Here is a 21745-nt window from a genome sequence, read left to right as displayed (position 1 = left end):
CCTCTCCATGGTCACTTACATAACATTTATCAGTAACAGGAGGGAAGTCCAGATGGAGGTCAGGCTCCAGGAAATGGTTGAACCAGGGCCTCACTGAAGTCATGAGGGCTCTAGTTCTTTCCATTTCTCTGTGCTTCCGTCCACAGTGTCAGACTCATCCCTTCACAGTTGTAGGCTGGGTCATATGTTTCCCCAGACTGTGCCTTTAGTCAAAGAGCAGTTTTCCTCTCTCAAGAGTCAGGAAAAATACTCAGTGATGGGTACATAAGGTTTATTTTTCTAGTCTCTCTTATTTAAACTAGGTATTGCAAAGATGTAGGGTTATCCTTAGATCAAGCACACCTCCCTAGAGCAGATATTAGTTTCCAAGACTATACCATTGCTACACAGTGGGGAACCGTAGACTGAAGGAGTTAACTCCCAGGACGGCTCTTGTTGAATCCAAAGAACACGACGGAGGCTGTTCCACAAAACACAAATATCTATCAAGATTTTCCCATCGTTTCAGGGGGGTCCACAGGGCCTCCTGAAGCACACTTCTACCTCTTCTAGGAGCCTACAGACCTCAAGGTTATAAACTTCTCGGCAAAATACTGACCCTGTGCTGCAGTGACTCTAGCACTACACTTTTCCTCAGTCTCTTCAGCCAGAAATCGCTACAGTTCTCCCTGACCTCAGAGAAGCAAAAGCATCATGTGTGTGCCAGGAAGCTCTTGGTCTTGTGTGTGTGAGTGCACATTCTCTCAGTTGAGTCCGACTCTTTGCGACCCCATGGACTGTAGCTCTCCAGGCTCCTCCGTCCATGGGATTTTCCAGGCAAGAATACTGGAGTGCATTGCGTTTCCTTCTCCAGGCGATCTTCCCCACCCAGGGATCGAACGCACATCTCTTGCATCTCCTCTACTGGTATCACTGTGTCACCTGTCTTAACCTGATATATACAATCAACACCTCCAGAATTGCAAGTTTCCTTCTTTCTCCTTCCCTCATTGTGTGTTTTTCTTCACCTCTCCACACACTCCATAGACCCCCCACACATGGAGGCTTATCCAATTTTCAGGTCACACTTATCCTTCCTTTCTCTCTGCCTTAAATTCTTTATTGAAAATCAAGTACCTTAGTACCTACATTCTGCATCAAAATACCTCACATTCTAAGACACAAATTTATTAAGAATTTACTGTGGAGTAGGCATGCCTAGTAAGGCAGTTTTTGTACATTATGCTGTAAAATCTTGACAACATCATAGAAAAAGTATTACTTGCTTGCCTTGTTCTAAGATGAAAGGGTCACTGTTCAGAGAGGTTGGTTAGCAAGGGGCAGAGCTGGGATTTGAACCCAGATTTTTCACTTGACTCTGGGTCACACGCTCTTTCTATCTCTCTGCACACTGTGAGACTGTCCGTGCTTCCCTTACACCTGTCTCTATCTCAGTTCTGGACACGACCAAAAAGATACCAAATTTTCAAAGAAGTCTTTGCTAAATGCCTAGTAGCATTTTAAATCGGAGAAGGCAATGGCAAGCCACTCCAGTACTCTTGCCTAGAAAATCACATGGACAGAGGAGCCTGGTGGGCTGCAGTCCATGGGGTCACTACTAGTCGGACACGACTGAGTGACTTCACTTTCACTTTTTACTTTCACACATTGGAGAAGGAAATGGCAACCCACTCCAGTGTTCTTGCCTGGAGAATCCCAGGGACGGGGGAGCCTGGTGGGCTGCCGTCTATGGGGTCGCACAGAGTCGGACACGACTGAAGTGACTTAGCAGCAGCAGCAGAAGCATTTTAAATATTTCAGGTCTCACATTTATATAAAGCCATGAAAACATTGGTTCTTGGTCCAGAACTCACCCTTCAATCCACAATTGCCATATGGGGAATTTCATCCTGGTTTCACAATTGATGCTCTCAAAAAAGAGACATTTTTTTTACCGGTCACAAAATTTCCATTTTTTTTTTTTCTTTTTCTCTACTTCTCACAAAGCCTTAACTTGACCTAGTAATCCGAAATATTTGCCATGTGATTTTTGAGCAAAACAACACAATCTTTTTCTTCCCTCTTTTTAGCCCTAACTCTCTGAAACTCTCCTTTGGTTATTTTAATCCTATTCATGGAGACCAATTGTCTTCTCCACATTCCAGCCAGGGGAGTGGATTCACACACAGAAACAATCTTTTTACAATGCTGTTTTGGGCTCCAAAATCACTGCACATGCTGACTGTAGCCATGAAATTAAAAGACGCTTACTCCTTGGAAGGAAAGTTATGACCAATCTAGATAGCATATTAAAAAACAGAGACATTACTTTGCCAACCAAGGTCCGTCTAATCAAGGCTACGGTTTTTCCAGTGGTCTTGTATGGATGTGAGAGTTGGACTGTGAAGAAAGCTGATCGCTGAAGAATTGATGCTTTTGAACTGTGGTGTTGGAGAAGACTCTTGAGAGTCCCTTGGACTGCAAGGAGATCCAACCAGTCCATTCTAAAGGAGATCAATCCTGGGTGTTCATTGGAAGGACTGATGCTAAAGCTGAAACTCCAATACTTTGGCCACCTGATGCGAAGAGTTGACTCACTGGAAAAGACTCTGATGCTGGGAGGGATTGGGGGCAGGAGGAGAAGGGGACGACAGAGAATGAGATGGCTGGATGGCATTACCGACTAGATGGACATGAGTCTGAGTGAACTCCAGGAGTTGGTGATGGACAGGGAGGCCTGGCATGCTGTGATTCATGGGGTTGCAAAGAGTCGGACACGACTGAACGACTGAACTGAACTGAACTGTGATTATGAGAAGAGACAGAACTCTCCTTTCAAAGCTGCTTGCTTGAAGAAACCATAAATACCCTGCAATTCAGTAATCTTGATAACAAAATCTAATACCTTCCTCTCTTAAGTAAATATCTTGCTATTTATGATAAGTATAAATAATGGCTACAAAACTGAATGTGACATACATGTATAATAGAGATGAAACAGAAAAATAGACTGCGGGTATCTTCACAGTCCTGAGACTAGGTTGATCGATGACAAAGTAAGAGAAAGGGAGACTAGGTAGATGGTAAAAGAACTGGCATAATAGCAAGGTATTTAATAACTGGTGTGGTACAGGCCCCTATCACAGCACATGCAAACCTTAGGCCTGGTATAGGGCCCTATAGGCCTCTAGCCATGCCAAGGCCATCCTGTTGAGATGCTGGAGGGAGGTCTGGAGAGTCCTGGGAGCAGTGCTGTAATGGTGAAGGTGCTTTGTCTAATGATTCAGTGAACAGAAATATCCCATGTGCTGAGCTTAGTCGCTCAGTCATTTCGGACTCTTTGCATGGACTGGAGTCCGCCAGGCTCCTCTGTCCGTGGCGATTCTTCAGGCAAGAATACTGGAGTGGGATGCCTTGCCCTCCTCCAGGGGATCTTCCCACCCAGGGATCAAATCCAGGTCTCCCGTATTGCAGGTGGATTCTTTACCATCTGAGCCACCAGCGAAGCCCAGAAATATCCCATACATAGCTCCTACTCTTTGAGGTGTGAACCTGCTGCATATCAGCTTGGAGAGAGAGAAGGGTAGGTGATCAGACACTCCTGAGTGCTCAGGATAGTCCCAGTTTGTATTTGTTATCCCAGTGTCATTATCAATGGCTCCTTCTTAGAGAATCATGTTTGGTCTTTGTGTCCTTGTATTAGGATGACCATATGAAATATTTTAAAGTATTCTCAGTTAGGCTGTATACAATATAGTCACCCTCAGAAAAGGACACAAAAACAAAATATGATTCTCTTTGAAGCAAAAAGTCACAGACAGGGGAAGACCTCGGCAACTGGAAGGAGGGAAAAAAATGGTAACAGAGAAAATATCCCCACTAAAGGTTCAGCAAAGACTGTGGGTATATGAATATCAGTTTTCAAGGTCGTCTAGGAACTCAAGGACACAGGCAAAGACAGCCTAGGATAACAGAGCTGCCAACAGATCCCACTGCCAAAGCTCCAAGAAAAGTAAGAGCTGCAGGAACGGCAAAACATACAGGGAAACTTGGCAAGAGACTCCTTCAGCTACAGTCAGCAAAACAAAAGGCAACCAAAGAATGGCCTGGGCTGCCTTGTATGGACTTGGCGGCTGTGCGCCACCCAGCAACAAGGGTGCCATTCCCCAGACTATGATGTGGATGGTACTGTCTAGAGTTGAACAATACACCGTGTGCATGTGGCAGCTTCAGAGTAGCATTATTCCAGCTTCCTTGTGCCCACAGAGAATATAAGTTTTGTTATTCACTCTTTTAATTAATTACATTTCTTTGCTGAAACCCCTACAGTCTGTTCAATCATTCAGATGGTTGGTTCAGATTATGTGCCAAGAAGTCCATGGTATTAATTACTTGGCAACCTTGAAGAAAAGTAATCTCTCCATCCCACCATCAAGGAACAAAGTATATCAGAGACTTGATTTTAAAAATATAGGAGTTAAAGTGATGAATAAAGATTCATTAAGGATTCTCCCACACTGTGGAAAAATTCAGAAAGTACACATTCTTATCAGTACACAGGCCCTATCACTTCCTTTGTATAATGTTCTTTTGCTTGACAAGGAGTCCAATTAAAGACCATCATACATTACAGGGTGGGCAAAGATAGTCAAGGAGATTGCATTTATTATAATCCTGAGGTCGTTAAAAACACCAACTTCCAAATCATCATGGAAAATAAATATGGTACTAGTATATTCCAAACTCTCTCACAGACAGAGGGTACAAATGAAGAATTTGTTTAATTAATACCATGTTCATGCCTTTGTCTACACCATTCTCTTCTCTGATCATGTCCTAACCTTTCAACCTACTGAAATCTAGTTCATCTTCAAGACCTCTTCTATGAAGCTTTCCAGATCCCTCCAACAAAATGCAAAGTCTTTACCCACTGAATCTACATCAATTTCATGGTAGGCACCAGACTCTACTTTTTATCACATATATTTGTATGCTTGCCAGACATCTCTGGGCTTCCCTGGTAGCTCAGCTGGTAAAGAATCTGCCTGCAATGCAGAAGACCCTGGTTCAATTCATGGGTTAAGAAGATCCACTGGAGAAGGGATAGGCTACCCACTCCAGTATTCTTGGGCTTCCCTGGTGGCTCAACTGGTAAAGAATCTGCCTGCAGTGCAGGAGAGCTGGGTTCAATCCCTGGGTTGGGAAGATCCCCTGGAGGAGGGAAAGGCTACCCACTCCAGTATCCTGGTCTGGAGAATTCCATGGACTGCATAGTCCATGGGGTGGCAGAGTTGGACACGACTGAGCAATTTTCACTTCATATTTCATAGTTGATTAAGGGCTTCCCTCGTAGCTCAGTCTGTAAAGAATCTGCCTGCAGTGCAGGAGACCTGGTTCGATTACTGGGTCAAGAAGATCCCCTGGAGAAGAAAATAGCAACCCATTCCAGTATTCTTGCCTGGAGAATCCCATGGACAGAGGAGCCTGGCAGGATATAGTCCGTGGGGATGCAAGAGTCGGACAAGACTTAGTGACTTAACCATCAACATAGTTGATTAACCATGTTGTGTTAGTTTCAGGTGTACAGCAAAGTGATTCAGTTATACATATACACATACCTATTCTTTTCCAATTTCATACTCAGCATCCATAAAAGTGACTGTTAGGCCAATTTACAGCAAAGTCTTTTCAATACAAAGTCCTCTTAGAACATGTTCATTGTTAACCTGCTTAATGATTTGTTTCAGCAGGAGTGTGGTACATCCCTCCCCCCACACATACACATCAGTTAGGATTGCATATGACTGCAAATAACAGAAACCTAAATATATAGACTTTACTAAATAGGGGTTTATTTTTTTTATTTTTATCCTGTAACATGGGCTTTAAGAGAAGCTACTGGCAAAATCTGGAAATAGAAGGGTGGCACATAAAATCTAAAAAAGAAGACAATTTTTCTGAGTCAAAAAACTCACAGTTCTTTCATTGATACATTATTAATGCATCAAACATTTATTGAAAACCACTATGGTGCTGTCTATTGTCAAGAGACACTAAAATTAATGTAAAATAGTCCATGATTTCTAGCAGCAAATACTCTAGTTACTTAAAATGTAAGCATGTATGTGGAATAACATTCACAGTTAAGCCTGGATCTTAAGATCCTGTGATAATAAAGGAATGGTCTATGGCTCACTTTACAGTAGGATTTGAGGGGGAAAATTAAGCTCCCAGAAGGGATTCTGTAAAACCTTTAACCTACGCTAAGAAAGTCCAACAGTGTAAAGCAATATTTGTGATTTCCAGTTACTCTTAATAGTTTGTACCAAGTCCACCGTAGGTGGACTTCATGCAAGTGGATGTAGCGAAGTGGCTCAAAACATGGAGGAGGGGAAGAAGTGAAGCAAAGTAGAGACACAAGCATGACTTTTGGCAGAGCAATTGTTCCTCACGTTTGGGGTTATGGTGGTGAAGGGTTATTCTAAGATTTACTGGAAGTTGGAGCTTCCCAGGTGGTGCTAGTGATAAAGAACCCACCTGCCAATGTAAGAGATACAAGAGAGCTGGTACAGTCCCTGGCTTAGGAAGATCTATTGGAGAAGGAAATGGCAAACCCACTCCAGTATTCTTGCCTGGGAAATCCCACGGACAAAGACGCTTCATGGGCTAGAGTCCATGGGATCGCAAAGAATCAGACACTATTGAAGCGATTTAATACACACTGGTGGTTGAAAAGAAATGCCTTCAGGACCCAGTTTATGACAAAATTCTCATATGGTTCACTGTAAAATTTACAGCTTTATGTTGCCAAACTGGCTCAGTGTGCAAAAGACCTTGACAATTAGCTTGGCACCAAGTCAGTTCGTGCTCTTGCCCATCTAGTAAGTAGCTGTTAAAACGCAAACAGAATGTTGGGACTCCAGAGGTATAAGATGAAAGGACCCACTGAGCAAGCCTACCTCATGAGACCTTCACTGGGCCCAAGACAAAATATAAGCAGCATACTTCTGGCATAGGAGAATGTTCCAGAATCTCAGAAAGTTTCACAACATTTCATTTATTTTATAGATATACACTGTGGCTTGGTCTTTGAAATTGTGAGAGTAGGAAGGCAAAAGGGCACCAGAGACCTGCCAGTCAATATGTACATTCACTGACTTACCACCACCACCATCCCTCCATTTTCAGGTCTAGCTATTGTCCTTATTGGTAATATATTAATACTTTCCTAATTCTTTTAATATAATTTTAACATCATTTTGAGGAGGGAATAAACATTTGTGGTCAGTCTACCATTTTTAACTGGAAATTAATCTCTCAGATTCTTTGATCTCTGGTGGGATTCAGCAAAGATGAAGAATGCCAGTACATTCTCTGAACACTAAATTCAATGCTATACAATTCCAGGACCTGGACTTGTGCACTTATCAAAATATTCAAGACAAAAATTCTATGAGCTTTTAGAAAATACAAGAGATAAGATGGATATCTCCTAGCACAGTTTTCAAAAATAACCATATGTATCAAATGATAATTTTGTAACACAAAAAATGCACTTTTATTAGGTATTTGTTGCCTGTCAGTAGCAGGTTTTATAAAACTCCTAGGTCACTAAGTGACATAAGCATTTCTCAGAATAACATGGAGGCAGTGTGGTTAAGCTGAAAAAAAAAATGATCATTGCTCATGTGAGGCAGGCCTGGAGTCTCAACCCTGCTGAGTCCTTTCCTAATCACTGAACCAGTGTTTTCATGTGTGAATAATTAAACTTCACTAAGATGCCAGAAAACATAAGTAACATCACATGTGTCAAATACCAGCAGAGGTAGATGCTCACTAAACGTGAGTGCCCTGCCCTTCCCCTTCTGGCTAGGGTCCTCACACATAGGAGGGGACCCAGCATTAGAGCATGATTCTTCAGTGGCTCATCCTGGTCACAGACAGCCTTCTGACAAATCCTGGAGACAGGAAAATGTGTGCAACTAATTCCTACCATGAGAAAGCTGCACCCACTGTGACAGGCGGGCTGCTCACTGGAGACAGAGGGGCCCATTAAGCAAGCGCCGCATCTGACCTGTTGTTGGGGTTTAGTCACTGTCTGCAGCCTGGCTTGCTGCCTATTGCTCCTGGAGGCTGTAAATCAACATTGTGACAGAGAGGGCATTGGTCAACTACATTCCATTAGTGGATCAAAGTGTTTTCTTTTAGACTTATAGAAAAGGAGAAGGAATATGGAAGATATACAGCTTGGAAGGGACATAAGCTTACAGAAACAGACATAAAAAGGATTTTTAAATGTAAATCTGAAAAAGTCAGAGACCCAAATGAAGTCAAACTGCCTGGTTGTCAGAACTGAATCTTCTAACCCAGTGGTTCTCAGTATTTTTCCCATCACTACTCAAAAGAGACCACAGGTTTCCATGAGTGGGCTCTCAGAATCAGGTGACTCGGTTGGTACTTACCATCTCAGGAGAGCAACTCATTGATTCTTCAGTCCAGAAATTTATGTCATAATTTTTATGCAGCTTGCTTCAAATTAATTTGGAAATCTGTTAGAGGAAAAATGAACATTCACTGGGTAAAGTGTGGAATTCTGAGTTTCTTTACATTTTTTTTTTCAAGGATATTTTACATTCTTATCAGAGACAATTCATACTGTCTTCTCCTAAATACAGTTTTCTTATCATTTATTGGCTACATGAAGGCCATGAAGATAATTTTTAAAGAAAGATATTTAGAGGTTACTCTATCTGTCACGGATGTTAGCCACCTCTTGGATTAATTTGGTTTGGGAAAATAAAGGTGGGGATAATTTCACATGATGGAATAGAATGAAATTCACAACTATGAAAATGATTCTAGGACCAGGGAAAAAATCTAAGACTCTGATGCTGGGAAGGATTGGGGGCAGGAGGAGAAGGGGACGACAGAGAATGAGATGGCTGGATGGCATCACTGATGCTATGGACATGAGTTTGAGTGAACTCCGGGAGTTGGTGATGGACAGGGAGGCCTGGCGTGCTGTGATTCATGGGGTCGCAAAGAGTCGGACATGACTGAGCGACTGAACTGAACTGATAGAAGAGCTTAAATGTTTTGCACACATAGTATACAATAAATGTTGGAAACTAACTTTCAGGAGAGAATATGTGATTACAGATAGGATTTGAGTATAATATTTTAATTTATTGATTTATATTTTATTTGTAGTTGTGCTGGGTCTTTGTTGCTGCACACAGGCTTTCTCGAGTTGCAGTGAGTGAGGGCTACTCTTCATTTCAGAGCACGGTCTTCTCATTGCAGTGGCTTCTCTTATAGCGGAGCACGGGCTCTAGGGCATGTGGGCTTAGTAGTTGTGGCACATGAGCTTAGTTGCTCCACAGCATGTGGGATCTTCCCAGACCAGGGATCGAACCCATGTCCCCTGCATCAGCAGGCAGATTCTTATCCCCTGTACCACCAGAGAAGTCCCTGAGTGTAATATTTTAATGTATCTTTAAACACGGCTCATTTGTTTCATTTTGTTTTCCATTAGGACATAGATGGTGTTAAAAGATTTTATTCTGGGCCATGAACAATATAATTTCTCTAAATTGACAGCTGCCATAAGCATGTATGTATGGCTGTTAAGAGTTGGTTAACTTGTAGAGAATTTCAATTGAATTATATACACATTGCGTGGCTCTCTGTTGGGGATATTATTTTGTAGGCGCTTTAATTAATTCTACGCATATATGACATCTAACGGTATCTAGTTACAGAGTGAATGGATATATTTATATTATGATAGGAAGTACTTTGTTCATCTTATTTTTATATATGTGTATAATAACATGTGATGAAAAGACCAAATTGAATCCTGAATTGTTTTTTTTGTCTGGTATTTGATTTGGGGGAAATAAAATCACTTTTACTGTTTCAAATTAAACAGCTAAACAAATAGTTAAATTTTGTTTATAAGGTGGAGTTGCTGTTAATATCTGAGCATCTTCCAAATGAAACCTAGGCAAATAGGAAATCCATGATTTTTTGTTACCATGTGACTTTTTGTGACAATAATTTATATATTTTACCAAGGTCTTCTCTCACCTTCCATTTTATTATCAGCAGTATCAAATATCGGAGAAGGCAATGGCACCCCACTCCAGTACTCTTGCCTGGAAAATCCCATGGACAGAGGAGCCTGGTAGGCTGCAGTCCATTGGGTTGCTCAGAGTCAGACACGACTAAGCAACTTCACTTTCACTTTTCACTTTCATGCATTGGAGAAGGAAATGGCAACCCACTCCAGTGTTCTCGCCTGGAGAATCCCAGGGACGGGGAGCCTGGTGGGCTGTCATCTATGGGGTCGCACAGAGTCGGACACGACTGAAGCAACTTAGCAGCAGCAGCAGCAGCAATATCAAATATACTGACTATATTTATCAAAACTGAATCTACATATTTTCAGACCTACAAATGGAAACTAAGCTCTGATTTAAAGGGATTACCAGTAAATAATGCTAGATATATGATAAGAAAATAATTTTATGTATTCAAAATTCTGTGAGCACTAGGCATGTACTGTCCTTCAAGATTAAAAAAAGAAATTAGCTAAGTAAGGGAAATTATATTCTGCTTTTTTCCCTCCTAGGAGTTACCTTGGTCTGCAGTCAATCCTTCAGAAAGATCCCTCACATTATCACTTTTGTGCAGTAAGTTAACTAGGAGCAAAATGATAGTGTATGTCAATCAAATGTAAAGCCTGACTTCTATTGGTGTTAAAACCTGATGATTAATGCAGAAGCTCATGGCAAGTCAGGTTAATCTGAAAAATATATTATTTTCTTTTAGTCTACAATCTGTCATTTCACAAACTATGGTTAATAGAATGCCCCAAATAAAAAAAATCAATTTAAATGAAAATGTATAATATATTTTGCATCTCATTTATACCTTATTGTATTGAAAGGCAGTCTAACATTAGCTAGTCTGTGAATGTGATATGAAGGAGATGATATACTTATTTGTTTTAAAAGCCTTAGGTATTCCTTTTACACACTGCATCTCTAAAGGCTTTCGATTGCTGAAAATACTGCTTCCTATTTTACTGACTTATTACATTTCAAGGATCTAAATTAAATTTAATTAAAAGATCCAAAAGGAATCGTTGAAAGAATATGCACTTTAAAAACAATCTTTAATTCTATTCTCTTGAATCTTAGAAAATAAAAAGTAGAATTATTGTATTATTATTCACTTGTCCTAGTATAACAGATGTCAGCTACCTGGATGATTCCAAATCTTCTAGCTTGTAACAATCACCTCGTCCTTTAATACTTAAAATAGTTCGAATATCCTGACTGAGGGATGGAATCCGAGTGTCTTGTTAAGAAACGGTGAGCGGCACAGAGGGTTCGGTTTCTCCAGGCCTCTGGTTCTAGGAGTTTTCTGATTTCTCTGAATTTTTGATCTCTGCTGTCATTTCACCTCCTAAGGAAGCATCCCTTTTCCATATAGAATCAATAAACTCTACAACTTGATCGTCCCCCATCCAACTTGTGTGCAACTCCCCTTTTCTCAGAGTTTCACCCGGTCTAGGCTGTGACTAGAGCAAACTTAATGAGGAATTTGGGAGGAAGAAGGGTGGGAGTGGCATATGCCACAAACAATCTTAGCATTCCAACCACTGGGGAATTTGCACTGTTTCTGGCCTTTCCTCAACTCCAGCTTCCATTCAAATTGCAGGCCAGCTTTATCTCCTCTGACCTCCCCCATCTGCTTCCTGATAAGATCCCCTCTCCCTGCAAGGTACCATTTGCTTCTTTCACAGAACAGAACTGAAACTCTTCATCTAGCCTCCGTTCATAAAGGCACTGCTGGGCAGGGTGAGGGGGTGTGAAGCAACTCCTGTAAAGCCACTCCTGCTCAGCACAAACAATGCTTTCACAGAGAGGAATTCTGTAGTCATCAGTTTCCTCTCCCTTCTATAATAGGAAGTGATATAGGGATTAAGGACTTAGAATCTGGCTGTGAGATGAAAGGGAGCGGCAGACAATGAGAATTTGGAAGAACTGTTTAACTTTATGCATATATCCAGGAAGACCCCCTGGAGGAGGGCATGGCAACCCACTCCAGTTTTCTTGCCTGGAGAATTCCACAGATAGAGGAGCCTGGTGGGCTGCAGTCCAGAGAGTTGCAAGGAGTTGGATATGGCTGAAGCGACTTAGCATGCAAGCATGCATCCTATACTACGGACACTATGAAGTGAAGTCGCTCAGTCGTGTCCAACTCTGCAACTCCATGGACTGTAGCCTGCCAGGCTCCTCTTCTGTCTATGGAATTTTCCAGGGAAGTATACTGGAGTGGGTTGCCATTTTCTTCTCTAGGGGATCTTCCCGACCCAGGGATCAAACTCAGGTCTCTCACATTGCAGGCAGACTCTTTACCCTCTGAGCCACCAGGGAATCCCATGGACCCTATAGGAAATGCAAATTAGAAAAAAATCATGCAAAAATTTGGAGCAGGAGCTCCAAATGAGGTGGTCAAGAATCTGCCTGCCGATCCAGGATGTAAGAGAAGATGGTTCAATCCCTGGCTCAGGAAGATCCCCTGGAGAAGGAAATGGCAACATGCTCCAGTATTCTTGCCTGGGAAATCCCATGGACAGAGGAGCTTGGCACGTTATAGTCCATGGGGTCGCAAAGAGTCGGACACAACAGAGCACTCACCCAGACAGATGCATATACTGAGATCTATATATCTTCTGTTCCAGACAAGGAAACTGATACCTAAAGAGGCCAGGAGCCTTGCTAGAGGTTAGACAGCACTTTTCAGTTGGATAGAACTATCTGGTTATAGTTTTCCATGAGCTCATGAAACAGCTCAATTTCTCAGAAGCCTAACAGCATTTCATCTTTATCTATTTAAGTCTGGGCTGCATTGCCAGCAAAGGTCCCAGAGGAAAGGATACAGGGAGAGGCATGCAGCTACTACACACCTAAATCATATTATTGCAAGTACTCTGGTGTATTCACTTTTCAATTTTCACTTCTCTGCTAACCATGCATGTGTAATTAATTCTCTAATTTCTAGGCATGATATTGATCTTATGGAGGTCAGTGTGCACACAGATCCTTTGCAGCTTCCATCAGAGAGAAAATACCAAGCTGAAGCCTTCTTCTGATCCCCAAGAAAGTGAATTGGTTAACTTTCTTATGTTCCTAGGAAAACCAAGGTGGGTAGGGTGGGGAAAGAGAGAGATGCTTGTAATAGAGGAAGAGGCAAATGGAAAATGATCATGGTTAATCATGTTGCTGAAATAGGACAAGAAAAAATATTTAACCTCTTTATCTATCAGTAGAAATTCAATATCTTCTATAATAAATTAGGTTCCCAACACTTAATATTTGCTATAACAAATACCTAAAGAAATAATTTATACATATTAAGGAAATCAGAGCGATAAACCTGAGAGCTACATTTGACTGAGAAGACTCACTGAAAGAAACTTACAAGATAGAGAGAAAAATGTATCCAAACCACTTCCTTCTGTGGAAATGAAGAAAGTCTCCTCAGCAGAATTCAGACATTTAGCAACCATTTTGGTTGTAAACATTTGTCCAAACAGTCAACAGGACAAAGAAAATGCTCCTGTGAAAACAGTAACCAGATCTTAGGGCTCTGGTCTTTGAAGTTTGAAATATTTCCCTAGAACTGCCACATTCTTCTTTCTCCCATTCCTCTAGAAGATCACAAAAGTAAATTCTCGTTTGTTCTCTCTTTCTGTTATCCTGCCAAAAATACACATTCACTGATAAAACCCACCAGTGATTCATTACATATCATCATCCCAAGGTTTCCAGTATAAATGCCATATTAAATGAGCCTCTTCTGTTTTATTAATGCATAACAGACATTTAATAGCAATGATGGTGCCAAGGATTCTTACTGTATCATACCATTAAAACCCAGATGTTCTGGTACAGTCAGAAGCAAATACACCAGCCCCCAGCTTATTTTCCTCCATCTTATTTCCTTAGAAGTGGCTGATCTGGGATTCATTTGGAAGCAGAAATAGTGGTATGTTGCCTCTTTTTTCATATTTCTCCTTTTTGCTACAGGTCAATTTCATTTTCACTATTCCTCCACTTACCAATTAAGGAAGAAAGAATGAGAGGAACAGAGAGGGGAGGAAGGTCTTGGAATTAAATTTTAAGGTGAGACTATTTATTTTTAAATTTCTTAACATGGATTAAACAAACATAAATATATTAAAATGATATATATTTCCGTTTTCTTATATTTCATATACAACTAACCCGTGTATGCCTTTTCCTAGAGCCTTCATCCAAAGTGTTCATTCATTTACCAGTCCATGAACAGAGTCCACCATGACTGCTACAAGTTCTAGTGCATTGTCAGTGAGCTCCTGTGTTGTGAAGGCATTACTCAGCATGTGTTTTCTGTGTTGGTCTTGTCCCCATGGGAACCCCTAAAGCACATGCCCTTTTTGAGACTCTGTAGGAAGGAGCTTGGACCAGGGTCTCCTTTGTGGAAGCACTTTAGCTTCCAGGGGTCTCTGGCTGCTCTGATGATGGCGTCCTCAAGAACCATCCAGTTTGGGTCCTGCTTAGAATCCTCAGTTCTAGCCCAGCCATCTGGGTCATGCGTGTTAATAGTCCTGGACAAGTAATGCCTCAGCAGATGTCAAACTGCCCCCCAACCCCCGCCCACACACACACACACCAAGACTCAGAGACAAGGAAGATGACAAAATTGGCCTGAGTAACATGCAGGCAGTGAGAAACATCATATAAACTAGAATTCTACCCTCCCCAGGCATTGTCCTAGAAATGACTATCTGTTATACTCTACTGGTGTGAGGTGTTCCAAGATTCTGGCCCTCTCAGTGTGGTCTTTTGTGGTCATTTTTGCAACTTCGTAGAATAACAATGATCTCGAAGTGAGGAGAGAACAGAGGCAGAAAGAATTTCTACCTACTTGCTCTACTTACAGTTCCCTCATTCAGACAGTAATGGGGCCTCCACAGATGTTCTTCAGCCAGAGTTCTGTACTCTGTATTTCCAAAACAAATCCCAGGAAACTAAAGCATGAGAATATATACTGAAGTTGTTCAATGATCTCAGTCATCAAGATATTTTGATTTCACCTCTCTATATATAACTCTAATTTGCTCCTTTCCCCCTCATCTTCTTCCTGCCACTGACCTCAGTTAGAACCTCTTTAGCTCTCTATTCTCCACTTTTAATAACCCTTTAAAATTCCAGATAGTCTGTAAAACAGGGATGAAAAAAAGAGTTGAAGAATGTAAGTAGTCCTACCTCTTGTGCTAGGTATATGTAGGTATGTGTTGCCAGGATCTTTTCATCCTATGATAACAAGGAGTAGAGGCACCTACAGCCCAGCTTCCCCGTTCCAGGAAGCCGTCTATAACCTGTTAGCTCACAGAGGAATACTCTGCCTCTGGTGCAGTTCTATGTAGTCAATAGAACACCATCCTGAGATTCATAAAACCTTGCTCTGTCCACCACCTCTGTGACCTCAAGGTTATCTCTCAATGCCAGATGAAAGGAGTTGTCCAACAAACAAAACAGGCTGTCTCAGAGATAATGGCAATACCTGAAAGTCTTAGCAGATAACTGATTGCCTGTCACATTAGTACATATTCAACTGTCCCTGTACTGAACTCATAGCCTTGTCTTCTACCTTCTCATCCAAACAGTTTCCCTTGCTGTGTGATAGGCACTGCCTGCTACTTAGAAACCTGAGCATCTTCTTCAACTCCTCCTTACTCACCATATCGAGGCAGTAAACCATTCATAAACATTCCTTGGAAAGTCTCCCCTTTCCAAGCCCACTGGAATTGCTGTTCAGACACACCATCACTCCCTTTAACCACACAGATCACTGGGCCAGTCTGGACTGGCTCTTCCTGTCCCCACAATCTCTCTTCCTCCAGTCTGTTTCTCACCTACCTATCTGGTTGAGCTTTCTAAAGTAAAAATTTGATAATGTCACTCTTTCTTAGAATCCTTCAGTTGCTTCTCAATACTACAGAATAAAATTCTGACTTCTTCAATTCAGTTCAATTCAGTCGCTCAGTTGTGTCTGACTCTTTGGGACCCTATGGACTGCAGCACGCCAGGCTTTCCTATCACCAACTCCTGGAGCTTGCTCAAACTCATGTCCGTCGAGTCGGTGATACCATCCAAGCATATCATTCTCTTGTAGATCTTGCCCCTACCCACTTTTCCACACTAGTCTTCAGTTACTCCCATTAAGTCAGCAGTAGTTAACCCCATGCAGCTCCATCAACACCATTCACCATGGGGTCTGTGGGCCAGCCTACTTCACAGCTGGCCTGAGACCACCTTCCTCACTTTGTCTTCTCATTCAGGACTTGGTGGAAGTACATCCTTGCCATGATGGGTTCCTTGAACTCCTTCCACTTGATATTGTGTCATCAGTCCATACTTCCAACATGGCACTGAGAGCAACAAATTTCTTTATATGTTTGCCTCCTCCATACAATGTTGGCTCCTTTGATTGAACTTTGTTTGCTCACTGTTCATGTTAGGCCTTAAGCACAGTAGGGTTTTGTAGGCATTCAATAAACGCTAATTGAATAAAAACTGGTGGAAAGGTTTATTGTATGAGGGGTTAGCAGAGGATTTGAAAAAGATGACCTCCAAAGTCCTTTTGAATTCTCTGATGTTCATTTGAGGATGTGAGTCCCTTCCATAGTTTCCAAACCACATTCACTTATGACCCTCACCCGTAACTTCAAGGTATTCCCTAACCCGAGCTTTAGACTAAAATGTTAACCTGCCTGTTATATAATATCAGGTACTAGCTGAGTGAACATCCCAAATTCAGTATGTCCAAAATGTTTAGTTATTTATTTATTGCTGTACTGGGTCTTTGATGCTGCACTCGGGCTTTCTCTAGTTTTAGCAAGCTGGGCTACTCTCCAGTTGCAATGCACGGGCTTCTAATTGTGGTGGCTTCTCTTGTTATGGAGCACAGGCTCTAGGCAGGCAGTCTTCAGTAGCTGTGGCACAAAGGCTCAGTGATCCCACACAGGCTTAGTTGTTCCGAGGCATATGGAATTTTCCTGGACCAGGGATTGAACCCATGTCCCCTGCATTGGCAGGTGGATTCTTAAACACTGGACCACCACGAAAGTCCAGTATGTCCAAAACTGACTCCTTCTATCATAAAACCTGATCCACCTTTCCAGTTTTTTAATGACACCATCCCTCTTTAAGGGTCCCATGTTAAAAACATCCCAGTTAGTCAGTTCAGGAACTCAGTCATGTCCGACTCTGTGTGACCCCATGGACTGCAGCATGCCAGACTTCCCTGTCCATCACCAACTCCTGGAGCAGTTTACTAAAACTCATGTCTATTGAGTTGGTGATGCCATCCAACCATCTCATCCTTTGTCCTGGCTTTTTCTTCCCACCTTCAATCTCTCCCAGCATCAGGGTCTCTTCAGATGAGTCAGTTATTCGCATCAGGTGGCCAAAGTATTGGAGTTTCAGCTTCATCATCAGTCCTTCCAATGAATATTCAGGAGTGATTTCCTTTAGGATGGACCGGTTGGATCTCCTTGCAGTCCAAGGGACTCTCAAGAGTCTTCTCTGACCACAGTTCAAAAGCATTAATTCTTTGGCACTCAGTTTTCTTTATAGTCCCACTCTCACATCCATACATGACTACTGGAAAAACCATAGCTTTACTAGGGACCTTTGTTGGTAAAGTAATGTCTTTGCTTTTTAATATGCTGTCTAGGTTGCTCATAACTTTTCTTCCAAAGAGCAAGCGTCTTTTAGTTTCATGGCTGCAGTCACCATCTGCAGTGATTTTGGAGTCTTAAAAAATAAAGTCTGTCACTGTTTCCACTGTTTCTCCATCTATTTGCCATGAAGTGATGGGACCAGATGCCATGGTCTTAGTTTTCTTAATGTTGAGTTTTAAGCCAACTTTTTCACTCTCTTCTTTCACTTTCATCAAGAGGCTCTTTAGTTCTTCTTTGCTTTCTGCCATAAGGGTGGTGTCATCTGCAGTATCAAGGTTATTGATATTTCTCCCAGCAATCTTGATTCCAGCTTGTGCTTCATCCAGCCCAGTGTTTCTCATGATGTACTCTGCATATATGTTAAATAAGCAGGGTGACAATACACAGCCTTGATGTACTCCTTTCCCTATTTGGAACCAGTCCAGTCCCTATTTGGACTGTTCCATGTCAAATTCTGGGGCTTCCCTTGTAGCTCACTTGGTAAAGAATCTGCCTTCAATGCAGGATACCTGGGTTGGGAAGATCCCCTGGAGAAGGAAATGGCAACCCACTCCAGTATCCTTGTCTGGAAAATGTCATGGACAGAGGAGCCTGGTGGGCTGCAGTCCATTGGGTCGCAAAGAATCAGGCATGACTGAATGACTAACACTCACATGTTCAATTCTAACTGTTGCTTCCTGACCTGCATACAAATTTCTCAAGAGGCAAGTCATGTGGTCTGGTATTCCCATCTCTTTCAGAATTTTCCACAGTTTATTGTGATCCACACAGTCAAAGGTTTTGGCATAGTCAATGAAGCAGAAGTAGATGTTTTTCTGGAGCTCTCTTGCTTTTTCAATGATCCAACGGATGTTGGCAATTTGATCTCTGGTTCCTCTGCCTTTTCTGAATCCAGCTTGAACATCTGGAAGTTCACATACCATTGAAGCCTGGCTTGGAGAATTTTGAGTGTTACTTAACTAGTGTGTGAAATGAGTACAATTGTGCAGTAGTTTGAGCATTCTTTGGCATTGCCTTTCTTTGGGACTGGAAGGAAAATTGACCTTTTCCAGTTCTGTGGCCACTTCTGAGTTTTCCAAATTTGTTGGCATATCAAGTGCAGCACTTTCAAGCACCATCTTTTAGGATTTGAAATAGCTCATACTGGAATCCCATCACCTCCACTAGCTTTGTTCGTAGTTATGCTTTCTAAGGCTCATTTGACTTCGCATTTCAGGATGTCTGGCTCTAGGTGAGTGATTACACCATCGTGATTATCTTGGCCGTGAAGATCTTTTTTGTACAGTTCTTCTGTGTATTCTTGCCACCTCTTCTTAATATCTTCTGCTTCTGTTAGGTCCATACCATTTTTGTCCTTTATTGTGCCCAACTTTGCGTGAACATTCAGGCAAATTTGGCTTTGGAGTACAGAATATAGCAGGGCAAAGGCTAACAGAGTTTTGCCAAGATAACGCACTGGTCATAGTAAACACCTTCTTCCAACAACACAAGAGAAGACTGTACACATGGACATCACCAGACGGTCAACACTGAAATCAGATTGATTATATTCTTTGCAGCCAAAGATGGAGAAGCTCTATACAGTCAGCAAGAACAAGACTGGGAGCCAACTGTGGCTCAGATCATGAACTCCTTATTGCCAAATTCAGACTTAAATTGAAGTAGGGAAAACCATTAGACCATTCAAGTATGACCTAAATCGAATCCCTTATGACTATACAGTGAAAGTGACAAATAGATTCAAGGGATTAGATCTGATAGAGTGCCTGAAGAGCTATGGAAGGAGGTTTGTGACACTGTACAGGAGGCAGTGATTAACACCATTCCCAAGAGGAAGAAATGCAAAAAGGCAAAATGGTTGTCTGTGGAGGCCTTACAGAAAGCTGAGAAAAAAAGAGAAGGGAAAGGCAAAAGGGAAAAGGAAAGATATACCCATCTGAATGCAGAGTTCCAAAGAATAGCAAGGAGAGATTAAAAAAAAAAAATCCTAAATGGCATTTTCTCCTAAAACCAGTTCCTGTCTAGTCCTGTGCTTTCCCTTTTCCCAAGCCTGTTCTTTTTTTTTTTTTTTTGGTTACTCCATTTCTTATAGCCTCCGTCTGATTACTTGTGACTGTAGTTATTATTTATTTTATTCTGACTTTCATGATGCATTTCCATCTCTGTCCCAACACAAGATCTTGGAAGATTTCTGTATTATGACTGCAAATCCCACAACTTGTAGGTTTGCAGGTACAGAGCAGGTGACCAACAAGTCTTGGTAGAAAGGCTTAGTGACTGTTAGGAAGTCAGGTTTAAATTGCTTTTGGCATGGATCTTGTCATATACTTTTTTTTCCCCGCCATCCTCCGGCCCACATTAACATAGTAAAAGGCATAGGAAATAGTAAATAAATATCTTACACTGAACGCTGTATCTGTTATTGTAACTGGGAGTTGCTGCAACAACTGGATGTAATTTTAATAAAACATGCTCTGCTATTAAGGGGAAAAAAAGTCCCTCAGACTCAGCTCCCAGCTAAAATCAGCCAGAATCCAGGTTTCCCACCCCTTCCAGTGGCCTGATGTGCAACGTGGGAGGAGCAATGAGCAAGTTGGGCCAGAGCAGCAGGGAGAGCAGGCTAGGGGAAGTCCCGGAAGTCATTGAGCAGAGCAAGCAACCGCCTCTGCGGGATCAGCTTGGGCTGAAGTCCCAACAATAACAGGCGCGCGGGCCGGGCGGGGGCCGTCGGGGGCTAGAGTTTGGGGGCGGAACCCGTTTTGGGGGAGGCGGGTGGGACGCTTCCCAAGGCCGCAGGGGATTGGAGGAGAGAGATGAGGGGCGGTGGAGCTCGAGGAGTGGGCCGGGGAGCTAACGGGTCGACCGAGGCGAGCGAGTGTTGATTGGATGGCGCAGAGGGAGACGGACCAGAGCTGCCTGCGGATTGGCCAGGGCCGGCTGTGAAGGCGTGGCCAGCACGCGCGAGAGGGAGCGCGAGGGAGCGGGCGGCAGGCCTGCCTGCCAGCCAGCCCGAGCCCAGGACGAGCGCGGTGGGCAGGGGTCGGGTTGCTGAACGCGGCTCGGGAGGCGCGTCCCCGCAGCTGTCCTCCGCGGCTCTAGCACCCCGTTTCTTTCCCTCCCCAGCGCTCCGGCCTGGGGGTCCCGGGGAGGGGAGCTGAGGGAAGGGACGAAGAAGAAGGAGGTTCCGCGGAGTGCGGGCGGCGTGGGGCGAAGCGCGCGCTGCCTCCTGCTCTCCCGCCGCTGCCTTTGCCTCCGCGCCCGGTGCCGCGGCCCCGGGGCGCCCGCACTATGCAGGCGGACTGCCGGCCGCCGCGATGGCGAGCCAGGCGGTGGTGAGAGCCGGGCACAGCCCTCACCGTTCCCTAGTCCGGGCCGCGGTCGCCGCCCCCGCCCGGGCCGCGCTCCCCCTCTCCCGCGCCTGCCCCCTCCCCCTTCGCTGCAACTCCTCCTCCACCTCCTTCCCCAGGCCTCCGTTCCTTCTCCTCTTACTTATCCTGCTCCTGCTGCTCGAGGAAGCCGGAGCCCAGCAAGGTGAGCTCTTCCCGACGAGTGCTCTGCGCGCGGGGCCCCAGGCGCCGTGGGAGCCTCTGGGTCGCAGGGTGTCCGGGTCGTTCCGGAATCTGCAGATGCCCAGGGTAGTTGTGGTGCGCTTCGGTGCCTGGCCACACCTGGTCCCGCACTCGCTGGGTTGAATTGCAAAGCTTGGGTGTCTGTTTTTCCCCAAGTTGCCGCGGCTTTACTTTTGGGGAAGCCCATTCATTTTTTTTTTTTTAAAAAGAGGGAAGTGAGACCTTGCTACGAAGACCTCCTTTGGGCATTGGATTGTTCTGGGGAAAGTATTTGAGAGGAAAAGGAGAAGTTTTGGAGATGCGCTGTCTAATGTTAAGCTAAGTGGATGGATGAACAGAGTAAAACGGCCAGGTAATTAAATGGCATCTTAAATCCATTGAAGGGAGTTGACGA

The 21745-nt window shown here is 43.2% G+C and overlaps 1 protein-coding gene and 1 long non-coding RNA gene across 3 annotated transcripts in view; one reads left to right on the top strand and one right to left on the bottom strand.

Moving 5' to 3' along the window:
* LOC148778736 (uncharacterized) overlaps positions 1–21497 on the bottom strand; it is an 87002-nt gene extending 65505 nt beyond the window's left edge. The window contains exons 1-2 of the long non-coding RNA XR_016037457.1: positions 21272–21497; positions 8442–8528 (exon numbers count right to left, since the gene is read on the bottom strand). This is a non-coding gene — a long non-coding RNA (uncharacterized LOC148778736). The remainder of the gene's footprint in view (positions 1–8441; positions 8529–21271) is intronic.
* Positions 20738–21745, top strand: part of DCBLD2 (discoidin, CUB and LCCL domain containing 2) — an 83264-nt gene continuing 82256 nt past the window's right edge. Inside the window, exons 1-2 of one of the 2 annotated variants that reach the window (XM_055408594.2) lie at positions 21194–21313; positions 21561–21703. In XM_055408594.2, the coding sequence (XP_055264569.2) occupies positions 21682–21703 (22 nt within the window). In that variant the 5' untranslated portion in view covers positions 21194–21313; positions 21561–21681. Of the gene's footprint in view, positions 21314–21560; positions 21704–21745 lie in introns of both variants that reach the window. The other variant, XM_055408506.2, reaches the window with a different exon arrangement.

The sequence above is a fragment of the Moschus berezovskii genome, chromosome 1 (genome assembly GCF_049115385.1).
Source record: "Moschus berezovskii isolate FMDL1 chromosome 1, NW_MosBer_1.0, whole genome shotgun sequence".
Classification (NCBI taxonomy): Eukaryota; Metazoa; Chordata; class Mammalia; order Artiodactyla; family Moschidae; genus Moschus; species Moschus berezovskii.
Note: the sequence above shows the minus strand (reverse complement) of the source record. Positions and strands in the feature narration are given on the sequence as shown.